The following is a 23,445-nucleotide window of genomic DNA, read 5'->3' on the forward strand; positions in this document are numbered from 1 at the left end:
ATAATATTGTTATACTGTCTGGAATATATCCTGTTTTATTTTTTGACTTGGAAAAAAAATTGTCCATTGTATCTCATAAAACAGATAAAAGCCCTTCTTACAAAGTCATTCCTCTTTAACCTTGAATAAAAGAGTCTATAAGGGAGTCCATCAATGACAGCTTATATTAGAAATGTCAGAACTTGGAAACTCATGGCCTATTCTATATTCTTTTCATGGTTGCATCCCTTGTCTCTCCAGACTACATGGACAGCAGAGGGTTTAACGTCTATTCTTTGTGTGTGCTAGATACTAGACACAAACTAGTATACATATTTATCCTTAGGTTTATGTTTCTTTCCTATTAAAGTGAATATAAATGTCTGCCATGTTGGGAAATGTGAAAAACATTTACATTAAAAATGTGAAAGCAATGTAGACCATATGCAAGTGGTCTTTGTGGAAAAGAATGGCCAGTACCTTTATAGTATCAACCAGCAAACTTAAAATACATTCTATCATGAAGACTGTGATGTGAATTCTATTGTACTCCACTCTTCTATCTTTTAAATTGTGAATTCAAACTTTCCTTATTAAAATATTATCCAATAATTATTTGATATAAATAATATACTCACTCCCTCAAGCCCTCACTGAAGAAAGAGAGAATGAGAGAGATAATGGGAAAATACATAAGCCTTAGAATACTCTAAGACTGAAAAAATAACCTGTACATGAAGGGCTTGTTCTTTAAGAGCCTGGAAGTGGAGTAACTCTTCTACCAGCTAATGAAATGCCATCAGTCACAAGCACAAAAATGACTTTGAAACAGGTAGATGGGAAAAACAAGAAGAATCATAAAGTTTACTATTTTCTATGTGTGAGTTTAAAGATGGGGAGAAACAGGAAGTTGAAAGATTAACATGAGAGGAGGTATCGTTTAAATCTTTATTTTTGCCTTATATTAACACATTAAAATTTAATCAATTATTTATCTTGCCATAAAAACAGCATCATCCTTTATTTTAAACCTAGCTCAATAAAAGACTAGGGTTACCTCTCATAGAGCTCCATTCAATAATTCTGGATCAAAGGACAAATATTCATTTTTGCAATGCTAGTTCTTCTAGGGATAATGTGCAGTGGGAGAAAAAAAGTCCTTTCTCAGCCTTCTCTTGTTCCACCAATATTCCACCTTCTCAGTTTCTCTCCATTTTATATCTGCAATAAGTCTTATATATAAGACCTAAGAAAGAACTCTTAGAGCTTAAGTGTCTTATCCTCTTCTGGAAGCAGGAAAACAGTTATCTCCTTTTAATATCACCCTGACTTATTTGCTACACAGTTTTAAAATAAGATGAAAATCTCCAGATGTATATAAAAAGCTATTTTCCCAAACCATTCAGAAAGCTCTCTTTCAATATATACATTCATACTTATGTTGCATTCCATACCTTTCCTTTAAGAACACACATATATATATGCATGAATATGGTATTATGTGTATATAGTTAGAAATGTGTTTAATTGTAACATTACAGATAATTTAAACAAAGGTGAAACAAAGACACTTATTTAACAGTGCCTAGAACATGTAAACATCTTTGCTATTGAGGAAGAAAGCATATCTCCAGTAAAATTATTTTGGACAAAATGAATTTGTCAAAATCTGAATTTAGAAGGCATTTGGTAATGTCCTAATATTTTCTTTCTATTCTTTTGCCCTATTGAAACTGGTTTTTAGGAAATACATAAATAATAAATTCATACATCAATATTCAAATGGCTAAAACATTTTATTGTTTCACACGGTATTTTTGTCAACAGAGGGCCAGAATCCAAATAAAAATAAAATAACATTTATCCAATCCATATTACAGTGGTAATTTCTATAATTTGGTTGTTAGCAGCATAGCAGAATGCCCATTTTTCAATAATAGCACAATTCCTCATAAATCCTCTCAGGAACACGGGAGTCTGAAGCCCTATTTCCTACTCTGGTTTCTGCAATGAACTTTCAGTGAAGCATGAGGTGAAGTCATGTCCGCAACCATGTCCTTAGACTCCTCATCCAGAAAAGCATTGATCTAGAATATGGTTAAAGTCCCAACATGAAAAATATAGATTTGTGGGGGAGGGGCAGTGGGCAAAGAGCAACAGACTCAGCACTTTGCTATCACCTCTCAAATAAAATCAGTCAAAGAAGTTTCTGGAGAGAAAAGTTATTTATTTGTCAACTCTTGAGTACAAATATTAAGTGTAAATCCAAAATTTAACCCAAGGCTTAAACCCAACCTTAAGCCTTTTGGCTTTGTGTTTTCTCCGTCACACTAGCTCAAAACTCTACCTCATTTATTCTAATTTCTGTTTTTGTTATACGGAGTAATCTGTGCATGATGACTATTCTTACTCCTTTTCCACTGAAACTTCAGTGCATGATGACTATTCTTACTCCTTTTCCACTGAAACTTCACTCCAAATAGGTAACAATGCTACAGCAGAAGGCACATCTTAATCCTAACTTGTCCAGAGAAATAGAGGGAAGATGAATGACAGTGAAAACAAAAGGGAAGTGAAAGATAGTCAAGAAGGTAAATGCATGTGTGTGTGTTGGGGTGGGGCAGCTGGGAATAAAGGAGGGGAGGGGAAGACAGATGGAGGGGAAGACAGGTAAAAGGGAAGAGCAGAAAGAAAAGAAAAAGGATAAATCAATTCACCTGTTTTCGACCTCTATTGCTGAAGTTCTGTCCAACATGCCTTCTCAGGTTTCTGTGGAAAGTGCTATTCCTCCACTATCCAATTGTACTGTGAGCTGTCATTCATGGACCCCACAAACTACCTCCAGCTACATACAGGAATGGGCATGTGATTCAAACTGGGCTAATCAGAAACCTTCTTTAGGGTTTTTCATAGTTGAGCTGGAAGTGTATGCATATGGACAGAGGGAAGTTATTTTCTCCCAGAAAGGTGATAAAGAAAAATGGTTTGCAGCTGATAGAAAACCCACACCACATGGAGAAAAATAATCTGCAGCAAGAGAGAATGAAGCCAACCAAGAAAGAGAAGCAGAGATGTGGCTAAGAGAGAAAGCTCTTCCCAGGTCTCAGCTTTAAGGTATCTGCAACTGCCCCAGGCTGGCTTGGTCAGCCTTTCCCCACAATCTGTGAACTCTGCCAGTATTTTCCAATAAACCTCCTCTATCACTCAGGGTAGTTCAAATTGGCTTCCTTTGCATGAACTAAATTCTAGGATAAAAGTCAAGAATAGGGCTTCCCTCGTGGTACAGTGGTTGAGAGTCCACCTGCCGATTCAGGGGACTCGGGTTCGTGCCCCGGTCTGGGAAAATCCCACATGCCGCGGAGCAGCTGGGCCCATGAGCCATGGCCGCTGAGCCTGTGCTCCGCAATGGGCGAGGCCACAACAGTGGGAGGCCCGCGTACCACAAAAAAAAAAAAAAAGAAAAAAAAAGTCTAGAATAAAATGCCCAAATTCCATCACAAATTTAATCAATCAATCCATTTGTTGTTTTGTTCAGAAAATGATTTTTGTCTACTCAACCACTGTAATATTCATGGAAATAGTACAATAAATAAGTCAGAGTCAAACTTTCAAGGAAACTATAGGAAATATTAAAAGAAAAATCATACTAAAATCAAGAAAAGGGTGAAGAACATTAATAATAAGACCAAATTTCAATTTCTTGTCATGCTAAACATGCTGTGTACTCACTATCAATCTTAATCTAAAGGCAATATATAGAGATTCTAGAAGTAACTATCCTGGATAAAATGACTAGGATTTTAATTATTTTAAAGGCTAATGATTGACAATTGAAAACAAATGGGTCTTCGTTTCCCCTAAAGTCAGAATAAAGATAATGTGTCTAGTATCACAACAATTACTTAATACTGCTCTGGAAGTCAATTACCCAAAAGAATGAATTACAGAAAAAAATTGAGGAGGTAAAATTATTTAAGTATAAATGACATGACCATGTACCCAGACAACTCAAGAGATTCTACAGAAGAATTATGTGATACAATATGATGATTTTAAAAAGTGGTTATTTGAAATTAATATATAAAAAATTATTAGCTTTTCTTTAAATAAAAATCATTTGGTAAATATAGTAGAAGTTCCCATTCTAAATAGCAACAACAATAAAGGAAAAATAAATCAACTACATGCCTATAGAAAGTTGCAAAACATTACTGAAGGGAATAAGCAAAATAGCTTGGTATTTCCCCAGGAAGATTTAAATAAATCAGTGGAAAAAATTGTATTCAGAAATAGGCTAAGATATATGTAAAAATAAGTATATAATAAAGGCAGCATTTAAATCAGTAAAAATGTCATAGGTTTAATTACTGGTCCCAATTCTTCACTCCTCTTACATCTACACCCTTGCCCTGGCCTCATCAGAGGCAATGTGCACATCTGATCCCCTTGACCTTGGGTCTTGTCAAGTAACCAACTTGGTTTAGGTAAAATAGTTTGGTCAGAAAAGACCATGTGCTAGTTACAAGGATAAGAACTGATGTGGTTGCTTACTCTCTAGCACCTTTGCCATCACCAAGGGAACATGTTCCCATATGCCTCTGGTTCCAAGAGCATGTGTGACATATACAGCACAGCGGGCCTCGCCAAGCTATATGAAAACAAGGTGTCTTCAGCCTTTGGATCCATCAAACCAAATCAAATTTGTCTTAAACCACTGTATTTTATAGTTATTAGTTCTCAACAAAACTTACGTGATATACAGGAAAAGACTACTACTCAGTCTATAGTGCCGAAGCACCTATTAATCAATTTTGGGGAAATCATGAGTTATATTCTAATTTTAGTGCCTGTAGCAAAAGTATTTTATGCAAATCAAAGATTTAAACAGACAAAAAAAGACAGAAAGAAACAATTGTTTTTAAAAACAGATTTAAAATGCTGGAGACTTTTTGAATCATGATACAAAACTAAAAGCCATAATATATATGACTAATTAACCTGAAAAAATAAATTAGCAACACCAAAACATATCAACAAATTCATTTTATTATGCATGACAGAGAAAGGGTCAATTTTCTTAATAAATTTGTATAAAGTTTTATAAATCAGTAAGAAAAGAAGACAAAGAATGGCAGGGAAAAATTTCTTGCAATAAAAAAGTTAATTAATTAAAATATTTTTAAGTGCCAAATGTTTATATTAGTTTAAATTTATACAAAAATTAATTTTTTACCCATCAGATTTGGAAAAAAATTAAAAGTACCAGCAGATGTGTGTAGAATCAATAATGCTAAAGCATTCTTGATAAAGATTAAACTGATGTATTTTGCGGGTAGCAATTTGGCAAAATACAACAAAATTATAAATAAATAGTCATTAATGCAGCAATTCCACTTCCAGAAATTTTATTTGTTAAACTCACACAAGCTTAGGTAAGCATACTGTATTACTGTTTATAATAGAAGTAACCTTGAAAATGACCTAATTATCCAGCAATAGGCTATAATTAAATAAATTACCATATATGTAAGCTATAAGTATGAGGTTGTTCTTTATGTACTGATGAGAAAAATTCTCCAAAGTGTATTGCTATGTTAAAATGTATAGAATATTTTAAATAATGTATTTCCATAAGAAGGGAAGAAAGAAGGAACACAAGAAAGAATGCATTATGTGTGTATGTGTGTCTAGAAAGTTTCTGAAAATTACTCAAGTAACACAGAGAAAAGAAAACCAGGTTTTCGAAAAAAATAAATGCAACTGAAAACCCTTAGGCAGATGGCTGTCCTCAACTAATAGACTCAGTAAGTTTGACATTCCTAATATGATTCTATAATAGAAGACTCATTTTTCTTTTTAAATGCAAAGTAAGTAAATAATGGACTGTTTCATATTCAGAAGACTATATTTCCTCTCCTCCTAAGGAAGATGTAATCCAGACAGAGAGTACATGTATCAATGAAAGACTGAAGAAAGTCTTGTGTTTTTGCTGTTCTTATCCTGCCAATCAACAATATGCAGGGGTTCAGCAAGAGAAAATCCATAAACTTTTAACATCTCTTGAGTCAGTTCTTCATGTGTCTTCAATATTGTGCTTGTTAGAACACTAAAGATGATCTAATTTTAATGTAAGTTATTTAAAAGAAATTCAAATTATTATGTGATTATTCACTCTTAGGTTTTACATGCTAATGGATGCAAAAGTTGACAGCATATCAATTTATTTCTCATCCATGTAGCTAAAAGAGGTATTGAAGTGATTTAAGATGTCCCATGAAATACAAGTAAAATCGTTTTTGCTCTTTCCTGAATATTCTTTTGGGGAAGTTGCCATTTATTAATAGTAATAACTACAACTGAAGTCACTGAACCAGAACAAGGTTATTTTCCTTTTATATCTTCCCTACATGTTCTGATACACCCCTCTGAAAACAGACCAATTTTACTTTTTTTTTGATGCTAAACCAATAGGTATTTATAGAAATGTTCTATCAGTGGAATAAGATAAAAAACACTTATTTATACCAGAAACACTGATGCAATGTAATGATGATAACTAGAAAAAATTCCAGGGGTCCAGTCTACTCACTAGTTAACCATTAATCACTAAGATAAATATGGCCTTTTATTATTAGAAGTTAAATATATTGAATAAAGTAACTAAAGTAAATGTAAAGTATACACACCATATTTTCACCTAGTATGGGCAAAATGAGTTAAAGGAGAAGATAACTATTGAAATGGATCATAATATGTCAGTTAAACTAGAAAATTAACACCTATGAATAGGGATGATGTAACCCATTCATTCCTCCATCACGTATCTGCTGAGCTCTCAACTTTTTGCATGGCAGCATTAGGCTTATGGCATACAGTGGTGGTGACCAAGGCAGATATACTCTGTCACATAAAGTTATAATTTACCATGAGAGATATTAATTTATTACACACAAACCATTTACAACAGATTATTTGCACATGGATTTAATGTAATACAGCAAATTTAACCATATGCTCCAGGTAAAAAGAGAGAAAATTTATTTAAGTCAAGTCTCTTTGAATTTCTCCCCCAGAAAACATGAGTTTGGCCTATGATTCCAAAGATAGGAAGACCAAAATTCAAAGGTGCTGAGAAACAGAAGTTGATACTTGGCTTCTGCATGTTCATGTGCCAAGTCTTAGCAATTAATAAGCCATTTAATGGATTTTCAACAGTAATTTAAGGGTGAACTTTTTGTCTTAAATAAATATATCAGTATTTAAGTTTGAGGAAAGGTAAAACACTCTGTATAATTATGAAAGGTACTTTGAAGAATAAGAAAAGTTATTATAAATGCATAATGGGCTCATCTTCTCATGGGGGTAAAGATGGGAATTAGGGAAGATCAGATAATGTTTGCTGGGCACTGAAGAATCTGTAGAAGGGTGGGAAATAAATGGAAGAGTTAAGCATTTTGATGAAGACTCCAAGGAAGACAGATCTTGGTATCTAGGAGGAAAAGAGATTAACAGTATAGCTGCTGATACAATGGTTCTCAAAGTTGGATCCAGGAACTTCTGTGGGTCCTAAAACTCTTGCAGGAGTCAGCTAGGTCAATAATATTTTAAGGGGATATTATTTGCCTTTTCATTCTCATTAGCTTGCAGTTGAGAGTGGTGTTGACCAGGGCTACATGATTTATAATATTGCAAGTGTGAATGCATTAAACACATATGAGAGTAATGTTCCATTTTGTGTGTGTGCATTTTTTTTTCTTCCTTATCCACTCATCTGTCGATCAACATTTAGATTGCCTCCATGTCTGGCTATTGTAAATAGTTCTGCCATGAACACTGGGGTACATGTATCTTTTTGAATTGGAGTTTTCTCCAAATACATGCCCAGGAGTGAGATTGCTGGATCTTGTAGTAACTTTATTTTTAGTTTTTTAAGGAACCTCTATACTGTTCTACATATTGGCTACACCAATTTACATTCTCACCAAGAGTGTTGGAAGTTTACTTTTTCTCCACATCCTCTCCAGAGTTTATTATTTGTAGACTTTTTAATGATGGCTACTCTGACTGATGTGAGGTGAGACCTCACTGTAGTTTCGATTTGCATTTCTCTAATAAATAGCAATACTGAGCATCTTTTCATGTGCCTGTTGGCCATCTGTATGTCTTCTTGTGAGAATTGTCTGCTTAGGTCTTCTGTCCATTTTTTGATTGGCTTTTATTTGATATTGAGCTGCATGAACTGTCTGTATATTTTGGAAATGAATCCCTTGTTGGTAGCAACATTTGCAAATATGTTCTTCCAGTCTATAGGTTGTCTTTTTGTTTTATTTTTGATTACCTTTGCTATGCAAAAGATTTTAAGTTTAATTAGCTCCCATTTGTTTATTTTTCTTTTTATTTCCATTACTCTAGGAGATGGATCAAAAACAATATTGTTTCAAAAAAATATTGTTTCAATTTATGTCAGTGTTCTGCCTATGTTTTCCTCTAGGAGTTTTATAGTATCTGGTCTTACATTTAGGCCTTTAATCCATTTTGAGTTTATTTTTGTATATGGTATTAGAGAATATTCTAATTCCATTCTTTTACATGTAGCTGTCCAGTTTTCCCAGCACCACTTATTGAAGAAACTGTCTTTTCTCCATTATATATTCTTGCCTCCTTTGTCATAGATTACTTGACCATAAGTGTGTTGATTTATTTCTGGGCTTTCTATCCTGTTCCATTGATCTATATGTCTATTTTGTGCCAGTACCATATTGTTTTGATTACTGTAGCTTTGTAGTATAGTCTGAAGCCTCAGCTCTGTTCTTCTTTCTCAAGATTGTTTTGGCTGTTTAGGGCCTTTTGTATTCCCATGCAATTTTTATTTTTTTTTTGTTCTCAGCCACAAGAATGAAATAATGCCATTTGCAGCAACATGGATGGACCTAGAGATTATCATACTAAGTGAAGTAAGTCAGACAGAGAAAGACAAATATCATATGATATCACTTATATGTGGAATCTAAAAAATGATACAAATGAACTTATTTTCAAAACAGAAGTAGACTCACGGACAAAGAAAACAAACTTACGGTTACCAAAGAGGATAGTGTAAGATAGGGGGAGAGATATATTAGGAGCTTGGGATTAACATACACACACTACTATACAAAAAATAAACAACAAGGACCTACTGTATACTACAGGGAACTATATTCAATATCTTGTAATAACCTATAATTGAAAATAATCTGAAAAAGAATTATATATATATACATATATATATGAGTGAATCAATTTTCTGTACACCTGAAACTAACACAGAATTTTGTAAATTAACTATACTTCAATTTAAAAAATGGTTAAAGTAAAAGAAACAAATATGAGAATCCAGCTATCTTTTGTTAAGCCAGATATTAAAGGTATTTGGAGAAAAATAAAACAATATCTTTTTTTCTGACTATTGCTCTTTTGTAAAATGTGCTTTTCATAAAAATGTTATCTATGTTAATATATTAAGTTAATTATTATTGTTTGTTTTAAACGAATTTCTAAATAAGTATTTTTAAACTTTCTCAAGTTTATTTGTCTAGAACTATAAACATAGATATAAATCACACAATAAAAACTTTTGGGGGTTTTCAATAATTTTAGGCCTGTACAGGGATCTTTAGTTTGAGTGCTGTGCTAAATCACAGGGCTCAGTAGATAAACTTTGAGCTATGAGGCTAGAAAGAGGAGTGGGGTCTGATCATGAGAGGTCATACAGACCATGGGATAATACAGTATGTCCAGACTGGATATAGAGGCTCAAAGTAGGGCTGTAGCCAAGTACATATGAGAAATGAACAGACCAAAGATGCATGTTATAGGAAAAAAAAGAGACAACTGATTAGAAGTAACGAGTGAGGGGCAGGAAGTTGGGGGATTGGTGCTCACTTTTCTCACATGAACACACATGTGGTAGGTGGTGCCAAGTGATGGAAATCACTGAGGGAGGACAGTTTAGACAGATTGATATTTCTGCTCTTTATGTATTGTGTCTTCCTGCTTTTTTGCATGCTTGGTAATTTTTATTATTGGAGGTCAGACATTGTGAATTTTAACTTGCTGAGTGCTGGATTTTTGTATTCCCATATGTCTTATTGAGTTTTGTTGTGAAAAGCAGTTTAGTCACTTAGAAAAAGTTTGATCCTTTAAGGTCTTGCTTCTAAGACTTTTTAAGCAGAACTAGAGTAGTTTTCAGTCCACGGATTTTTTTTCCCCACTACTGGAGCAAGATGCTTCTGAGTTCTCTACCCAACACCCTATAAATGATGAGATTTTCCAGTGTGACTGGTGAGAATGGGCACTATTCCCAGCCCTGTGTGATCTCCAGGCATGGTCCCCTCTGATCCTGTTGGTTGATTCTTTCTCTGGTCTCCACTAGTTACTTCACAAGAATGTGCAGATCACTTCTTAATTGAATACTCAAGGGCAATGCTCTGCAGATCTCGTGATTTCTCTCTCTGAAGAATTATCCTTTCTGGTATTCTGACCTGTGAATTCTAAACTCGGTTTTTCTCCATACTCCCAGCTTCATCTCCTTAATTCAAGGAGTCTGTATGGCTCAACCTGGTTCTGCCTTCCCTGTACTATCACCTGGAAACCCTCTCTATGAACTAAATTGATATAATCATAGGGCTCATATTGTTTGTTTCCCATCTTTCAGGGATGACTGTCCTTCACTACCTGATATCCAGTAATTTAAAAACCACTGTTTCATATGGTTGTCCTTTTTTCTTGTTTATTTCAGCAAGGGATAGTAAATCAGAAGGCTATTACTTATCTTGACCCATTAACCTTTATCTCTTTAATCTCAGAACAACCCTTGAGTTGAGTATTATTACCTCTATTTTACACATGAGGAAATAAATAGTAACTTGGCTCATTCAAGTTCACTGAGCTTTGGTGATACAGCTAAGATTTTTAAGCATTCCTTCCAAAATTCTTGGGTATAGCCATTATGATATACTGCCTTTAGAGAAAGTGAGAGATAGCTGAATGGATACTTAACACTGAGAATGTTTTATAAAGTCACCTTTGTAAACTGGTTTAGAAATAGTCTTTCCTTAAAAGGCTAATAAATGAACTAAGTGAGCCTTGAAAGCTATATACAGCAACAATCTTAAGGACTGAAGAATTTTTAAAACATCCTTAGGTCAACCACCAAGATGATGTTTCCATTGCCTTTACAATAAAGACAATAACCAGATATCAGGCCTATTGTCAAACAATGAGTTCTGAGGCACCTCATCCACCTCTGAAATGATCTACCTCTGAGTAAGTTCTCTTTTACATTAAAATAAAGAAATATATTAGAAATGATCAAATATATCTGTTTCCTTGTAGCTTCTACCCAATCAAAGCAATATATAAAAATAACAAACTCCAGAATTCATGCCAGTCAGCAGCCATATACATACATATTCTTCCCCAGCAGGGCACTGGAACACAGATCTAACAGATTTTCCTTTACATGTTCTACATTTTTCATCTTGGAATGTAATCAAATCTTCCTAAAACCTTTGAAAATCACATTTAATGTGACAACATTCAACATGACAAATAGTTGAGGAATGAGATATTATGATTAATTTAATATTACATATAATTAAGATTATGCCACATTTAGTATTATATGCAATTTAACATAGGTTACCAATTTTCTGTAAGTAAAAAATCATAAACGGTATTAAGCAGTAAATTTATATTGAGCACCAAATAATCACTCTTGAATCAACAAATCAAATCAACAACAGTCTATTCAGTTTTTACTCCAGGTAAGTCTCTATACTAGGATAGACCTAGCATTTTTTTATGCATGTCAATGATTTCTTTTCAGTTTGGAATATAAAAGATGTGAGCAATGGAACTGGACTACACTGTCCCTACTGGGAACCTGGGAGTTATTTCTTGCCTGTATTTACTTGGTTAGGACCCTGGGCTCCATAGCCAACCTGCCTGCTTTGATTCTGGGCTATTCCACTTCAGGAAAATTCAGGGGTAGGTGGCCTTGGCAAGTTCCTCAACCTCTCCATGCCTCAGATTCCTCATCTGTGAAAGAGAAATAGTAGTGCTATCTCACAAGATTGTAATAAAATTTAAATGAGTTAATAAAAGATATGAAGCACTTAGAATACTATCAGGCACATAGCAAATGCTCAACCAGTGATAATTAACTCTGTTTTTCTTATCATTAAAATAAGGTGTTCAGTGAAATCAATTCCAGGTATTTCTATTTTACTGGTTATTTGGACCTTTTCTAATTAGAATATAATGCTGGCACATAATTGTTTCTACCTTCCCGGTTATCTGCGGGAATGAAAAAACTGAGATATATTATTTTCTTCCCAAAAAAGAGATTGCTTGGGATTGTCCCAATGCTGTCATTACAAAACCTGTGCTATAGACAAGCAATAAAAATCACAAATCCATTTTATGACTGGTCAAAATAAGGCAAAGACTGTTTTAGTAATTTGCTTGATTCATCCATGGGACTAATAAACGATTTCATTCCGTCTACATATAGGAGCAAGTGAGCAAGTTAGCAAGTTCTATGAATAGAGCTGTTGTAATATTAAAACACACAGATGTCCAAAAGAGTTTTATCTGTAACTGGGAGTGAGTTTTTGTAAGTTGGTTGTCAATTTCATAAAAATCATTGAGTGTACATTTGATTTTGGAAGTCTTTTGAATTTATTCTTCCTTATTCCCAATGAAAGAGAGAAAAGTAAAAAATGTGGCTTCTTGTAAAATTTTACCCAATTTCCAAGCCTGGTGTCATGTAATATATCTAGAATACAAAGTCCCTCAAGACTCCAACTAGAAGAAAAAGTAGGACCACAAGAAGGAACTGGCTTGCAATTGTTTAAAGGGAGAATGAATACACAGACATTAGAAACATAAAACAAATTCAAATTTCTAATTGCTATAAACAGTGAGAAACTATAAACACATGGTATGAATTCAACAGTGAGAAGTTCCCATGGAAAAAAATGCTTCCACTGACATCACTTAGGGTCTGACTGCATCAGTACCTGCAGAGGAACAGACCTGTATTCCACTGACATCACCTCAGGTGCATGCAATTTGGGGACATGAAATAAAGTTCATAAAAGTATCCAGCTTCCTTAAAACAATGGCAGTTTATTCCCCCATAACTTGAGCATGACTAAATCAAATACTGTAAAATTCCATTCCACTGAGTAGTTTGTTTGGTCATTTGAATACATCACTCTAAGGACTATCTCTCTTGAGAATATCTGTCTGTGGGGCCATGGCTTACTTCGTATATCCATATTTCACTTAATTGACTAGATTAAAAACTTTAAAATATCTGAATAATGCTTGTAAGTGAATTATAATATCTTTTTTTTTTTTTTTTTTTTTTTTTTTTTTGCGGTACGCGGGCCTCTCACTGTTGTGGCCTTTCCCATTGCGGAGCATAGGCTCCGGACACGCAGGCTCAGCGGCCATGGCTCACGGGCCCAGCTGCTCCGTGGCACGTGGGATCCTCCCGGACCGGGGCACGAACCCGTGTCTCCTGCATCGGCAGGCGGACTCTCAACCACTGCGCCACCAGGGAAGCCTGAATTATAATAACAATTAAATATCGGCATTCCCCAATGCATTAGTGACTGCCCCCTTTTTAATCCACACTTATATAATAATCTGGTCAGGTGAAAACATATTTGAGGTTCCTATTAAAGGTAAAGCACTATTTCACATTTTTGTGGCTTATTTCTTACATATTTTTTAAAAGATAAAGAGGTAAAATCTATATTTTAAAACGTGCTTTCATCAAAAAATATTTATTCAATAAATTCCCCTGGTAAACATTAAAAAATAAAATAACCTTAGTCTGACAAACATTTAAAAGTGGATTTTTGCTATATATCTAAAAGGCATAATCAAATTAGATTTATCCCACCTCTAATCTGTAAGACTACAATTTTTTCATTCATCATTTTAGTTAAAATGAGAATACCAAAAGCATCTACAGTTACTACAATGTACAGTGTCTGACCTATTCTACACTTAAAAGGCAGATATAAAGCCGTCCTACATTGTAACAATCTTTGTCATATTGTCATGCCCAGAACTCCTCCCAAACTCCCCCAGAAGTGTTCATTTCCTTCTTAGTTCATCAAATATGTAATAACCGGTAACAAGTGGCTATCAGTTAACCTAAGTCACACATTAAATCGTGAATAGTTCATTGATTTCCTTAAGCTCTCTATGATTGGCTATGATTCATTTTAAGACATCTATTTGCACCTACTGGCCTTGATTTTTAAACCAAGTTGTACCATTGGGATCTTTAAACAGCTCAACAGCTCCCTCTAGCCTCCTTTTATATACTACACCCACAAGTCACAATCAAAGGTTAGGAGCCTATTGGGGGATTACTCTTACTCCCTGGCCTAAACTTGTTATGTGGCTCATCAAGATATTCCACTGATCCAAACCTAAGGATGCACAATGCCAAATGGTAGTGGTGAGACACTAAGACAAAGAACATCTATTCAGAATGCTAAATGATAGGAAGCAGCAGTCAAATATGATTAGATGAATAACCTCAAAATCTATAAATGACTTTCCCAAGGAAAGAAGGCAAAAGAAAAAAGTTGAGTGTCACATATTTTAACTTAGTAGTTTATCCTTTTAACCTGGAATATTTTTGCTATTTGCATAAGCTGCATATTTCATAAAACAAACGTAGTCTGATTTTTCACGTTCAAAATCAAATGTGTTGTGAAGAACAAAAATAACCCTCAAAGAGCCAGTCGCCAAAATTATTTTCCACAGTGGGCAAAAGGGACATACAGTATAAGTACTTCATTTCACTACAAAATATGTGTATATTTTTTATATATAGATATAGATGGATTTGAATTTTGAGACCCTTCCCCAAAAAACTATTTTCATCTCATTCCAACTTGCCTTTTTATGATTGAAGTACCACTTGTAGATGACACGTATTTTTCAAAATAACATCAAGCCATGTTTTTAACATTAAATTTTTAAAGTTTGCTACCTTGGCAAAAAATTGATTTTAAAATTACATATAATTTGCTGCCAGTGTTTTTACTACTCAGCAGAAGGCTAGGATAGTTTCCAAAATGGAACACCCTGTGTCACTACAGAAGATAACAAATGTTAGATTTAAGTTGCACATTCTGTATTTCTTCATGATAGGCACTTCAGAAAGAAAAAATCTGAACATTTGTTAGCCAGTTGCCCCAAAATTTACAGGATAAATATGTACATTTTCCCCTTTTGGCTATATAAATTAAAGCTTGGAGGTTCATACAATAGAACTTCAAATTTGAAAATGACCTTAGTGACAGGTTAGTTCAATTGTCATTTTGCCAAAGATCAAAGCTATGTTAGTATAAGAACCAAAGTTAAAGGCCACGTCCCTTGACCCTCTGTCCTAGGGCTACATTATACTATATTGCTAGCTATCTTCTATTCCCAATGCTACATGCACAAGTTATTTTATTTTAAACTTCTTTGTCATTGAATAAACCACTTTAATATCTTTTTCTGCCCATCCTCCTCCTTCCCCTATTAACTAAAAGAACAAAAGACTTTTATGGTCTGAATTTGGGGTATAACATAGAGCTGGTCTAAGTTATATATCAAATCCTACTCCTAATGTGAATAGGAAGCACTTGGGCATTGAGCCAATTAAAATAAACAGGCCCATTGAATCATAAAGGCCTATTTCTTTTCCATGGTATTAGAAGAAAAGATAAACAGATTTCATCAAATTCAGTCTTATAAAAGAAGGTGTGAGCTGAACTTGACATTCTATGATAGTAACAGATGATGAGACAAAATGTGAAAATCACATTCCTGAACTAAACTAAGAAAAGCCCATGGGAAGAAAATGTACTGATGTTAGCTTGGTTGACTTTCAGTATATTATATTTTTTAAAAATTTAAAAGTATTAAAATAAAATTTTCCTAGACCAGCTGGTATATCCTAACCTGATAGACTTTCTGTAATTAGATGCTATCATACCTTTGAATCAGCATTTATTTTTACTAACAATATCTAAATAGTATGGAGTATTTAACTATGAGAAGGCATGTTCCTATCTATCCACTATCTATCTACCTAATATGATATACATGTATTCATTTAATCATCAGAACAACCCCTATGAGACAAGTACTGTTAGTATCTCTGTTTTACAGATATGTACACTGAGGCTCACAGAGGTTATCTTGCCTGTTATTGACTTAACAATTAACTTGCAAGTAAAAGGGCTGGGATTAAAATCCAGGCAATCTGGTGACAAAATACGAGATCTTTTTTTAATTTAAGTATAGTTGATTTACAATGTTGTGTTAGCTTCTGGTATACAGCAAAGTGATTCAATTTTATATTCATATATATATATATATTCCATTTCAGATTCTTTTCCATTATAGGTTATTACAAGATATCAAATATAGCTCCCTGTGCAATGCAGTAGGTCCTTGTTGTTTATCTATTTTATATATAGTAATCTATGAATATTAGACTCCTAGTTTATCCCTCCCCGTTCCTTTCCCTTTTGGTAATGATAAATTTATTTTCTATGTCTGAGAGTCTGTTTCTGTTTTGTAAATAAGTTCATTTGTATCATTTTTTAGATTCCATATATAAGTGATGCCATATGATATTTGTCTTTCTCTGTGATTTACTTCACTTAGTATAATTTCTAGGTCCATCCATGTTGCTGCAAATGGCATTATTTCACTCTTTTTTATGGGTGGGTAATCAGAATACGTGCTCTTAATCACTATACTACGCCACAATAAAAAAATTATTTGATGAATATAATTACATTCAGATATTTAAAATGAATTGTGATGGAAAATAACATGAAAAATGACTTTCTCAATTTGAAATATATGTGCTGAAGGGTCAGAAAGCTCCTGAAGGTGCACAATGAAATAAGTCTTTCTCTTTTGACACTGAACAAATTTAACTAATTGATTTAAATGTTCAATGTCCATTTTTGGTCCAGAAATAATTTCAGTTGGTCATTTACCAAATATTCTGAACAGGTACATTTTGAGTAGTACCTTGGGGTAGGTCAGGCAGAAAAATAAATTTACATAATATTATTGATTAATCCAACTTAAGAGAAAATAATTATACCACTGAACAAGCACATTAAACTTTTCTTATGTTAATAACCTGAAATAGCATGAATAAGAAAAAGAATAAACTTTAGATCTATCACTTTTAACCTGACTCTAGAGATTAAAAAGCTGTTATTGAACCCAACTCTATTCTTACTTGATAGGGATGAAGAGACTGAAAGAGAAAACCCAGTTGTACAAAGGGATGAACTTGGATGGTTATTCTCTGTGGATTTCTCAGGGATAGTATGAAACAATCTACCTCACTTGTATAGGCTCACTAGTAAGGATTTCATGAATAACCCTAGATTTGGGCAACCTGACCAAGCAATTCTGAACAGAGAAAGGCACATTTAAGGTGGAACACACAGGAGAAGCTGAAGAACCTGAGGACTAGTGAGTCTTCTGGCCTCTTGGTCAGAGTTCTTGGCTCTTATGATATTCTGAATGGCCCCACACTTGGGATTCCAAAGCATGGAATGTTGTTGCAGGTTAAAAACCTTTGTGAATCAGTTATGCAGCCCCTGCTATTGACCAGTATAAAGTTGCTACAATGGAGAATTATGGGATGTAGTCAGAATCCCTTACTCAAGGAGACTGACCAGATCACGTTGTCACCATCCTTCCATGAGCAAATAAAATAATGCATGTTGATTATTTAAGCAAGTAGAAAATAAGAAATATGAGAAAAGATCCCAACATCTGACATTTTAAAATCTGTAAAATATAATGTTTTATCTCTGAAATGTCTCACCACTAATTACTGCTAAGATGATATGCAGTACAAAGCTAATCCAAGGAATCTCTGAACTTTTAGGTAGATTCAGATAAACCTGACAAAGGTGAATAAATACTAAATCAGTTAAACACTGCAAGAAAAATGTAGGAGGGTTACACTCACAATTCATAGTATTTGTCATAAAACAGCCTTCTGAAATCTAGAATCTCTCTTCTTTCTTTAACAAAGAAAGGAACAAAATCAATTTTTGTTTTATCAAGTTCTTTTTGTCACCAGAAGTCATCTTCTCATACTTTGATACGTGCATCATTCAGAGTATCACATGCTTTTATTTTACCATTAAATTGGCTTAAAATAATTTTTCTCACTAGAAATGTGCTAGTGTTTAAAAAAATAAAGAATATGTTCACATAAATATTTAACACTTGACAAACTATGAACGTTGATGATGAAAGTTATTGATTATGAACTATATTCTATCTTAATTTCATGACAAAAGTGTTTGCAGTGTTAAAAAAAAAAAAAAAGGAGTCTCAGGATCATGAGAATCCCCACTACAACAAGAAAATTATTTTAGAGACAAAATGACTTTTTAGAGTGTACAGATTAAATCATGATTCTTTGCTAACAATTTAGCTTCTTCTGACCAATGAACACATCTAATTCAAACTGCTGTCCAATGACAGCAGTCTTTGAGTTTTAGTTAATATTAGCAATGTACCTCCTTTGCATCATGCTAATGATTACATACTGAAAGGCCCACTCCAAACAATGGATCCAGTGATATACAAAAATCTTTAAACAAATGTATAGTGAAATTTTAGCATTAAACAGTGTTCTGCCAGAAATATATAAGGAGGGGAATTTATTGAATCTCTTCCATAGTACTGCTTCTGGTAGTCTTACCCTTCTTCTTAGCTGTAAGAGATGTTCCTTTTTGCTTCTTAAATACAAAAACAAACAAACAATGCACTCTTTTCTGTAATAGGCTTTCATCAGCATATTAACAAATATCTCCTGCTCTAATAATTAAAAAATTCAAATATTTATACTTTCAAAATCAGACAGGAAAGAGTTAACATGAATCGTCTACCCAACTCCCTCCCACCTAGGTGGGGAGGGAACATAGGTTTTTAAACCTTAAATTGTAGAAATGAAAAGTATGGGTGTCCCACCAATTGTGAAACTCAGTGAGGAATAAAGCATTGTAATCTCAGTTGTCAGCATAAAAAGCATCTCTTAGAAGCTTCTTTCCAACTACAATAACTTAGTGTGCTTGCTAGAAAAAAAATTTATGATCATATGAGCTTCATGCATGATTGATACCATTACTGTTTATTTTAAGACTGTCTTTAAGAATCAGTCAAATAAAGCAGTCTCAGTTTATGTTTTGCAACCAGAATGCGCAACATAATATAAATGCCTTTTCTGAAGATATGATGGACTATTCTTCCCATTAGTGTTTCCTACCAAAAAGAAACATCTAATAAAAGTGAATCAGGCAGAAATTCATGTCACAAAATATCCTGTCATCCGTGTTCTTTATAGTGTGCTGAATTACCTAGCAGCTATTCTTATGATTTTTAAAAAAGGAGGTAATCATTACACACAAATAAGTATATAAACCCAACTAAGGATATGTTCAAATGCTTAAAAAATGCTATTTGGGAATAATACAAACTCTGAAACATAATCGACTTTAAATACAATCTCCTTTGTATCAAATACCCTTTTTAAGTTCTCAGATGGCACATGCCTCTTATCTTTCATAATTAAATCTTTGCACTGTGTAATAAATATGGATGGAATAACTTAAATAATCTAAAAATGGAAGAAAAAAAACCCCTTTTTTCCATGAACAATTTTTAACATGTATCTTGAAGAAAGAGAAGAAATTACAGAAATTCCAAATAAAATCTTTTTTTTAGCAAAATCATAACTTTTTCTCCCATAATAATACCCTATTGAACTGATTCAGGGATTGAAACTATGAAGAAATACACGCACATTTTATTTAGGCTCAAAAAGGAAAGCTAATGATCAACAATACACTGATATTATCCCAATAATCTCTGAAAGCAAATCTAAGACTTTCCCAAAGCAGGTGGCCATGAATCCAGGCTCTCCCTCCCTCTTCAGATTGAGCAAGATAAAAACTAGCCCCTACTTTTAACACCTCCCCCACACTCCACCTCACCACCATCACCACCACCACCAATCTGAAGCAATAGGCCCTTCTGTTTATAACCTTATAAATAACAGCTTGCCACTTTCATTCCTCTAGTCTATGAACTGCTTACTTTTTTCATTTCCACATTAAATTATCTCTTGATTTAAACGTTAGAAACAAAAGTCCATCTGTGGCATGCAATTCCAACAGTTCAAATTTGCAACCAAGATAAGTCTGGACTTACAGTCCCTTTCCATCTGTTTTATTCAGAAAAACAGTTGTATTTTTCAAAGGGTTAAACAGTTTTGGTTTGAATTAGGGTTTTGGTGTAATATAATCATACTTAATATCTGTAAACTTAACTCTTGATAATGGTTCTTACTTTTTCAAATAATCTGTTTCTCTATTAACCATCACTTATTACATGTAGTCCTAAGAACAGTTTATACAAACATAATTATATTCAGAATATGCCCTCACATATGGTATTTATTATGCACTTTGTATATAAATCTGTTACATGAAACACGTTCAAATACTGTGCAACAGGTTCTGCTGTTGTGTAAACACACACACCCAACAAAATGAAAATAAGCTTTAAAGAATCAACAATATAGGGAAAAAAATCACATTATTCTTCAGAGACTTAATCATAATTCTTTTGAGGTGACAGAAGATCTAACCAAAAGGAGTATATTTTACTAAGACCCTCTTATTGTCTTTGTATTCCACCGTGTAGGTGATAAACTGGTTACAGCCCAGGTGTATACAAGCTTTCATTGATTTATTGCATGTTACTGGCTTTAGTGCTGAGTTGATGACAGGAAAAGTACTTTGGCAGAGGTCTGACAAGTCGTTATCCTCAAGTTCCCTTTTGCTTTGTGTCTGTCTGTTCCCAAAGCTCTCAAAGTAAAGCAAATGACAGTCTAAATCCTCTATGTTTTGCCATGAGAGTGTGAAATCAAATTGTAAGACACACCTCAGAACTATTACATTGGGCCACATTTATTTTCAATTGGCGGGGGAGGGGAAGCGAAAACACTTAAAGAGATGGATTTCATGTGCTCTGTGTAGCCAGATCTAGTTACAGTGTATTAAGTTATGTCTAAATGAGAAAAAGACTGTCTAGTCAAGTGTTTTATCACAAAGTAATGTTATTAAACATATCAAGTATTCCCACGCTCTCCTCTAGATTCTTTGATTTTAATCTCCTTTGTTAGGCACAAAACACAGGGAAAAAGATTTCAGAAACAATACCAAGGCATCACATTATGCCAAGCAATGAATTCTGTGTTTCCCGAGCAGTTTATTTATTATAAACTCAAACTGCTTTTATCAAACTACACGTTTGCTATATGTAGGTCTTCTAGGTCTTCGCCTCTTTCCTTGATAAGAAGCATGGATCGGCTACAATTGTGTCTTTGAGCGCGCAGCACGGTGCTTTGTGCTGCTGGGGATAACGGATTCTCAGTCTCACGCGCATCCATCACCTAAGACAGGGAAACTCAACACGGGTCTTGGCGGCTGGAAGGGAAACAATGTGTTGAGACCCTGGCTGCCGTGAGCTACAAGGATCTGACGAGTGAACGATATGTTTCAGGGAGCAGCCCAGGCAAGGGGGAAGGAAGAAAGCCCTCGTACTCTTACCTCCACATTGAAATACTGCTCCGTTCCGCAGACGGTAGCACATAAAATCCAAAGCAAGGTTTGCAAGTAAAATACCCCCGAATGATGCACGAAATCCAACCGTCTTCCAGTGCTGAATGTGAGTAAGATCATAGTGAACTGTGCTTCAATGGATGGACGAGCTCCCCTTCGTTTTCTCCCCCTCTCCCTTTCCCTCCCTCCCTGGTTTCCTTTCAAAAGTCCTCCGGGTGGGTAAGGAGCCTGCAGGTTCACCCACAGCCCGGCAAGGGTTGGGGGGAGACAGAGGGCCCCCGCGCTCTGCAGCCCCCAGAGAAGCAGCGGCTGAGGTAGAGTCAGCAGCAGCTCGCATTCACCATCCTCGTGGGCCCGCGGCCGGGAACGTGGCGCCCAAGTTCACCGGCGGTTCCGGCTCAAAGAACCGAGTCGCAGCCGCAGCAGCCGCCGCCGCCTCCAGAGGGTGCGTCCTCCTCCTCCTCCACCGCCCACGCCTCCTCCGCCGCTACCGCCTCCTGCTTCTGCGGGAAGGGCCTCGGCCGCTCCTTGCTCTCTTGCCTCTGCTTCTCCTTCCCTCCTCTCCTCGCTCGCCTCCAGAACGTTCATCCGTAATCTACATAACTCCTCCTTCCCGGGGGTCTGCCTGACTCTTGGGCCCTCGGCGCGCGCGCGCGCATGCACACACACACACACACACATCTTCACACGAACACACTCACACAACCCGACTCGCACGCGCGCGCCTCTTAAAGGAGACGGCTGGTAAAGGGGAACTGCCACTGTACAGCGCAGTGAAAGTAGACAGCCCGGGAGAAGGGCCCTGAATTGAGACATGGTCTGTAACATACCACCCACCCCTTATCCTCGAGACAAGCACGCAAGAACCTGGGCGGCTCCATTCTTTCGTCTCGCCCACCTTCCGCCGAGCACCTAGAAACAAGTGCGCCCCTCCCCTGCCGGGGACTGGGTGGGGCTCAGGCTGCGGACCCCGGTATGGGCTGGGGAGCTTCCCAGGCCTGGTCCCGGTGGGCGACCGTCGTCCTCAGTCGAACAGACGCTGGGAATCTGAGGGAGCGCCCGGGTCACTGTGCGCTGCTTGGGGGCTTGGGTCTGTTGCCAGCAGGCCAAGTTTAAAAAGCCTGAGCTGGCAAGTCCTGAGAGTCCAAAACTTTGTTGGGGCCCACCACCCAAGCATGTGGCCTGTTGTCTCCCTGAATTCTCTCTACCATCATTACATCCCGCCTTTTGGGCTCGCGGGGAAGGCAAAGGGTGGGGGCGTGAGGGAAATCTAGTCAAATACAAAGCACGAGGAAAATGCTCACTTCCCAAAGATGTTCTGTCTGGTGGAAACAGGTACACACTGGGACCTCGGAGAGGTGGTCCGGGTGTTAACAAAACACCAGGCCGGAGGGGGGGGGGGGGCGCCTGAAAGAACCGCGCTGTGGAAGCTTGGGGAAGGGCTGGGAAGGAAAGTGGAAGCTTGGGGAAGGGCTGGGAAGGAAAGGAGAGGGAGCAGCCTGAAGAAAGGCGAGTAAAGCTGCTGGCTAGGGCGGGAGGAAGAGGCTGCGCTCAGACCAAGCGGGGGAGAGGCTGGCGGGAGCGAGGAGAGCTGCAGTCAAGAGGGGGAGGCTGCTGGCAGGGGAACGTCTGTAGAGGCTGCCAAAAAGGACTCGAGCCGCAGCAGTGTGAGGCAGTGGACTGGGGTGGCAGCAACCACCAGCCCTTGGCAGGTGATAGTTTGGCTGAA

General features: G+C 36.1%; 1 protein-coding gene across 2 annotated transcripts in view; it reads right to left on the reverse strand.

The window, feature by feature from the left end:
• MMP16 (matrix metallopeptidase 16) overlaps positions 1-22,380 on the reverse strand; it is a 378,275-nt gene extending 355,895 nt beyond the window's left edge. For both annotated transcript variants that reach the window (XM_067017279.1, XM_059043578.2), the window contains exon 1: positions 21,705-22,380. In XM_067017279.1, coding sequence (XP_066873380.1) covers positions 21,705-21,836 — 132 coding nt within the window. In that variant the 5' untranslated portion in view covers positions 21,837-22,380. The remainder of the gene's footprint in view (positions 1-21,704) is intronic.
• Between the last annotated feature and the right edge of the window lie 1,065 nt (positions 22,381-23,445).

Source organism: Kogia breviceps, chromosome 17 (assembly GCF_026419965.1).
Source record: "Kogia breviceps isolate mKogBre1 chromosome 17, mKogBre1 haplotype 1, whole genome shotgun sequence".
NCBI classification, from domain to species: Eukaryota; Metazoa; Chordata; class Mammalia; order Artiodactyla; family Physeteridae; genus Kogia; species Kogia breviceps.